This window comes from Rhincodon typus, unplaced genomic scaffold (genome assembly GCF_021869965.1).
Source record: "Rhincodon typus isolate 14 unplaced genomic scaffold, sRhiTyp1.1 hic_rhity00004413, whole genome shotgun sequence".
Taxonomy (NCBI): domain Eukaryota; kingdom Metazoa; phylum Chordata; class Chondrichthyes; order Orectolobiformes; family Rhincodontidae; genus Rhincodon; species Rhincodon typus.
In genome coordinates, this window is record NW_025970051.1 from 1 (window position 1) to 6,441 (window position 6,441).

Here is a 6,441-nt window from a genome sequence, read left to right on the forward strand (position 1 = left end):
GTCCCGGCAGCCCCCTGGCCCTCGCTGTCGCCTCTCCCTCTGCTGCTGAGAAATGAAGGCCGCTGACGCTCGAGGTAAGCCCTTTGAGAGGGAAAACTTACCGTCCCGGCAGTACATCGTTTCTACCGCGCCTCTGTCATGTTAATGTTGTGTGTAAAGGGCAGCAATGGAAGGGGAATTTTTATTTCCATTAGTTATTTCCACTGTCACAGTCAAAACAATATTTTGTTTGAACACCAGGATACATGTATCACACAACCCACTGTAAGATGGGGTATCTAAATGTCATTGGAAAGGTCCTTCCACTCACCCCACCATAACCCCACATCCCAGAATCATGTCTCTTTATCTCTGTAACATCTTGGACATAATAACCAGTCACCATTTCAAAGCACTATATTACACCAATTTTCACATGAGCTACTGTCAGACACGGCCTACTTTAGGCACTGTCTTCAGATTGTCTTGTGTCAGGTCAGTGGTGAGATGTAGTTATTGCCACCTACTTTCGTACAGATAATCGGGGGCGCAGTGTAATTCCACGTCATACAGTAACAGTAGCATGTTTAGTTCCTGTTCCCTGGATTTGTTGGGAACATAGGTTGTTACATGTGTAAGTAAAGTTCAGCAAAGTACACTTTTCACCCGGTGAACAATTAAAATTAATTTGCATACAGTTATTATTATGACTACTCCATCCTCTAGATCGTATCCTATGGTGAGATTATGCAGGTGATGGCAGATCTCATGTCAAACAAGGCAGGAGGAAGGAAACACAGGTACTGCAGCAGTCACCACATCATCAGTTCGCTGCAACAAAAGGAAATTTTGTTGTTAGTTTAATATCTGATGCACCGTACCACATTCGTGTTTACCCCCATTACAGACAGACACCCACTCATGGTCATTTCATAACTGCAGAAAGCCAACCAAAGCTAAGAGGGAACTTAATCCCATAACGTTGTAACAGGTGCAAAAAAATATGCAACAGAGGTTATAATCTGCAGGGAAAAACAAGGGGCTGGAGTAACAACGCCAAACCTCCTCAGCCCTCCCTGGGGGGTCAAAGGCTGGAGCTTGAGCAGCAAGGTCCGAGAAAGGATGACTTCCGGAAAGGAGACACACCGAGTGCCTGATTGGTAAGGAACCAAGGCGAGACCGCCTGAAGCAAAGAACAGATGACTGTGACTGGAGCAGTAAAGGTCGAACTGGAAAATTATTTTCGACAAGGAGCCGTAGGATGAGCTTCCTATTGTTAGGGAGATTGACCAGAAGAAGGAATCAACTTAAAATAACTGCATAGAAGCCGGTGTCCTGTCAGCAAGTCACCCTTTATTTACTTGTGCACAGTACACTGGCACTGGCCAGCCAGCTTGCAGTCAGTCCTCTGAACTGAAGAGATTCTCATCTCCTGGTTAGACTCTTCAAAATTCACATAAGTTAGTGTCACAGACACAGCACGTAACATCAGTCACAATACATCGAAGTCAAGTCAACAGAGAACATCCTACAGAAAAACATCCCAGTTCAAAAAGTTGATTCAAGTCCATAAAAGATAACAGCGTCCCAAACACGACACATGGCAAGGTCAACATACATCAGGTAATTTGCCAAAGAGCAGAGACATTGACATGAAATATCATATAGAAACAGTTCAGTTCAAACGGCAGTACAAAATCATACAGGCAAACATACAGTCTCCGAAGCAATCGGTTTGCCTACAGATGGTGGGGACACACAAAGTCACAATACATACACAAAAGCATAGTCCAGACATGAAGACGTAGTACGAGCACAAAGGTATGGCCCAACAAACGCTGAGGCACGGTCGACTCACAAAGGTCCGGTCCACACCCCAAAGTTCAATCTAGGACCCATACGCTGAAACAGTGGCACAAAAGCTGGGTCCTATTACCAAATTATCCTTTCATTTTACCAGTATAGCAGTACCACCGGCTGTGGCCAGCCAGCTCGGAATCAATCCTCTGAACTGAGGAGATTCTCATCTCCTGGCTGTATTAGTCAGCCCGGGGTTTCCTGATTGGCCCAGGTTAACAATACCAATCAATAAGCTCGTAGTCAGCGAGGTCAACCTGGTTCCTATCACTACACAACCCAACACAGTAACTCTTTCAAAGGCTTCAGCTCTTTCCTCACCAAACCGTCATAGAGCTGCTCAGCTGGGGGTTTTAGCACATCAGGAGATCTGAACCGCTAGCCTGAGATTCACATTCTCTGCTCACCCCACCTTTCTCTCTTTCTATCTTTAGCCTAATATCTAACCTCCACTACCAACCTTTTGTCTTGTCTGACAGGTTGAAGTAACACCTTGGGGGAAAAAAGGAGGGAATTTCAGCTAATAATCCAGGTAACTCTCCTTCTCCCTAATGTGTCGGAATATCCCAAAGTCAGATTCCAGCTCACCAACTCTGAGCCACAGTTCCTCAAACAACCACCACTGTGGTCACTACCAACCACGGTGGGGTCTACCAGCTCCCACATCATACAGGTACAACACATCACCTGGTCCTGCATCTCCAGCTTATTTACTTCATTCTTAATTTGATTTTTTGAAAATTACCGACTAATCTCTCAGTTTGGAACCTGTAAATATTTACCCTATTTTACCTCAATCTGAAAGTAACCTATGACAGACAGTCAAATCAGTAGCTGTAACCAACCAATGAAGTTATTGTCTTACTAAGATGTCACTCTTTGTATTGTGCTGGGCCCCAATCCTCAGCTTCAATTTATCATTCTAAAAAGACCTTACAAACAACAAGACAGAAAAGGAAGCAAACAGCATCTCTGCACCGAATTCCAACACTGCCTACAAATTCCCTCAACCATATACTCACTCAGGCTGTCTTTCACTCTGGAAGTGATCTCCCCTTCCTGACAGTGCACAGTTTACGGTGAGTTCTCTGGTGTGAACGTAAGTGAGATAACTGAGTGAAACTCCTCTTGCACTCGAGGCAGGAGAACGGTTTCTCTCCAGTGTGAGATCGCTGGTGTACACATAATTTGGATGACTGAGCGAACTTCTTTCCACAGTCAGAACAGTTGAACATTTTTTCTCCAGCGTGAGTTCTCTGGTGTGAACGTAAGTTCGCTAACTGAGTGAATTTCTTCCCGCATTCAGGGCAGGTGAACGGTTTTTCTCCAGTGTGAGTTCTCTGGTGTTGATACACGTTGGATAACCGGGTGAATTTCTTCCCACACTCAGGACAGGGAAACGGTTTCTCCCCAGTGTGAGTTCTCTGGTGTTGATGCAATTGGGATAACTGACCGAATCCCTTCCCGCAGTCAGAGCAGGTGAACGGTTTCTCTCCGGTGTGAGTTCTCTGGTGCCTCAGTAAAGTGGAAGAGTAAGTGAATCCCTTCCCACAGTCGGAGCAGGTGAACCGTATTTCTCTACTGTGAGTGCCCCGGTGTTGCTGTAAGGTGGATAATCGAATGAAACTCTTCCCACACTCAGGACAGGGGAACGGTCTTTCGCCAGTGTGAGTTCTATGGTGCGATTCTAAGTTGGCTAACTGAGTGAATCTCTTCCCGCATTCAGGGCAGGTGAATGGTTTTTCTCCGGTGTGAGTTCTCTGGTGTTGATGTAAGTTGGATAAGTGAGCAAATCCCTTCCCGCATTCAGGACAGGTGAATGGTTTTTCTCCGGTGTGTATTCTCTGGTGTTGATGTAAGTTGGATAACTGAGCGAATCCCTTTCCACATTCAGGGCAGGCGAATGGTTTTTCTCCCGTGTGAATTCGTTGGTGCACACGTAAGGTGGATGACTGAGTGAATCTCTTCCCGCAGTCACAGCAGGTAAATGTTTTTTCTCCTGTGTGAGTTCCCTGATGTTGATGTAAGTTGGATAACCGAGTGAATCTCTTCCCGCACTCAGGACAGGGGAACAGATTTTCTCCAGCGTGGGTTCTCTGGTGTTGACGCAAGTTGGAGAACTGAGTGAAAGACTTCCCACACTCAGGACAAGTGAATGGTCTTTCTCCAGTTTGAGTTCTCTGGTGTTGTTGCAAGTTGGATAACTGAGCGAATCCCTTCCCGCATTCAGGACAGGGCAATGGTTCTTCTCCAGCGTTAGTTCTCCGATGTTGATGTAAGTTGGAAAACTGAGCCAATCCCTTCCCACATTGAGGACAGGGCAGTGGTTTTTCTCCAGTGTGAGTTCGCCGGTGTTGATGTAAGTTGAATAACCGAGTGAATCTCTTCCCGCACTCAGGACAGGGAAACGGTTTCTCTCCAGTGTGAGTTCTCTGGTGCCTAAGTAAAGTGGAGGAGTAAGTGAATCCCTTCCCACAGTCAGGGCAGGTGAACCGTATTTCTCTATTATGAGTGCCCTGGTGTTGCTGTAAGGTGGATAACCGAATGAATCTCTTCCCACACTCAGGACAGGGGAACGGTCTTTCACCAGTGTGCGTTCTATGGTGCGATTCTAAGTTCGCTAACTGAGTGAATTTCTTCCCGCATTCAGGGCAGGTGAATGGTTTTTCTCCAGTGTGAGTTCTCTGGTGTTGATGTAAATTAGATAACTGAGCGAATCCCTTCCTGCATTCAGGACAGGTGAATGGCTTTTCTCCAGTGTGTATTCTCTGGTGTTGATGTAAGTTGGATAATTGAGCGAATCCCTTTCCACATTCAGGGCAGGCAAATGGTTTTTCTCCAGTGTGAATTCGTTGGTGCACACGTAAAGTGGATGACTGAGTGAATCTCTTCCCGCAGTCAGAGCAGGTAAACGTTTTTTCTCCAGTGAGAGTTCTCTGGTGCTTATATAATTTGGAAGTCTGAACACGTCCCTTCCCTTGCTCAGAGCAGGTGAATGGTTTCTCTCCACTGTGAGTTCCCTGATGTTGATGTAAGTTGGATAACCGAATGAATCTCTTCCCATACTCAGGACAGAGGTATGGTTTTCCTCCAGTGTGAGTTCTCTGGTGTGAATCTAAGTGGGATAACTGAGTGAAACTCTTCCCACACTCAGAACACGTGAATGGTTTTTCTCCTGTGTGAATTCGCTGGTGCACATGTAGGGCGGATGACTGAGTGAATCCCTTCCCGCAGTCACAGCAGGTGAAAGGTTTTTCCCCAGTGTGAGTTCTGTGGTGTTCATGTAATTTGGATGACTGAGCAAATGCCTTCCCGCACTCAGAGCAGGTGAATGGTTTCTCCCCAGTGTGAACCTTCTGGTGTTCATGTAAATCAGATGAATTAGCAAACCACTTACCACATGTGGTGCAGATGAATGATTTCTCCCCGGCATGACGTCTCTGGTGTATCTGTAAGCTGGATAAACGAGCAAATCCCTTCTCACACTTGGAGCAGGTAAATGGTTTCTCCCCTGTGTGCTTGCGCCAATGAACATCCAGCCTGGATGGAAATCTGAATCCCTTACCGCACTCCACACATTTACACGGTTTCTCCATAGTGCCAGTATCTTTGTGTTACTCCAGTTTGAAGGATCAGTTCAATCCTTACCCACACAGACAACCCGTGTACAGGCTCTCCTCTAAATGGTGCAAGTCATTCTTCTGTCTGTGCAATTGGTTAAAGCGCTTTCCACAGTCAGTTCACCAGAACACTCTTATTCAGATGTTTCTGTGTCTCGGTGATTTTCCAGTCACACTGATGTTTGCAATCTTTCCCCCTAAGACAAAGCAAACATTTCTCCTTGCACAATCAGAGGGCAGTGATGTTCAGCTCCTGATGCATGCAGATCTCGACCTGATCTTTCGTTTGGGTTTCCTGATCTAAACCTTGCTCTTCTAATCCCTGTGGCAGGAGATGACAAACTCGTTCACTGTCAGTAAAGCAGAGAAATCATAATCACGCAATTACAGTTTCGGTGAAATATTTTCCTCTCTTGCTCCCTGCAAATTGTAAATCCCCGTCCCACACACTCTCTCTGTCTCCCACCCTCTTTCCTGGGTGAAACCCCTATGAAAAGTTGGATAATTATCTCCAACTCATTCTAACTAATGGTTACAACTGGAGACAAGACCCTGAAGCTGCTTTGAGGCAGCTACTAAAATAGCGTTTGCGCATGTGCACAGGCGCTCCAGATACAAACGCGTGCTGCGCAGCCATGTGGACGAATGATTGACGGATGTTCGGACCAATGTGGAGTAAGGGGGCGGTGCCTGGAGGACCATTTGACAGAGGTCGTAGGAACTGCAGATGCTGGAGAATCTGAGATAACAAGGTGCAGAGCTGGATGAACACAGCAGGCCACGCAGTATCAGAGGATGCTTGGCCTGCTGTGTTCATCCAGCTCTACACCTTGTTATCGCAGAGTCAATAAAGGGGCGGGACGGGACTGCAGGGCGAAGCATGCGCAACGCCGGCACTGGAACTGGAAGGACCGAGGGTGGGATTTAAAGGTGCAAGGGGCTGAACCTTGAGACAGGGCCATTCCTCCATCAAGACCCCAATTCG

General features: G+C 46.5%; 1 protein-coding gene across 1 annotated transcript; it reads right to left on the bottom strand.

Moving 5' to 3' along the window:
- Nucleotides 1-154: 154 nt before the first annotated feature.
- Nucleotides 155-6,025, bottom strand: LOC109922421 (oocyte zinc finger protein XlCOF6-like). The gene is made up of 2 exons (XM_048593893.1): nt 2,859-6,025; nt 155-810 (listed from the first exon to the last, which is right to left on the bottom strand). Exon 1 carries the CDS (start codon nt 5,430-5,432, stop codon nt 2,871-2,873), a length of 2,562 nt encoding a protein of 853 aa, XP_048449850.1. The 5' UTR covers nt 5,433-6,025; the 3' UTR covers nt 155-810; nt 2,859-2,870.
- Nucleotides 6,026-6,441: the final 416 nt, after the last annotated feature.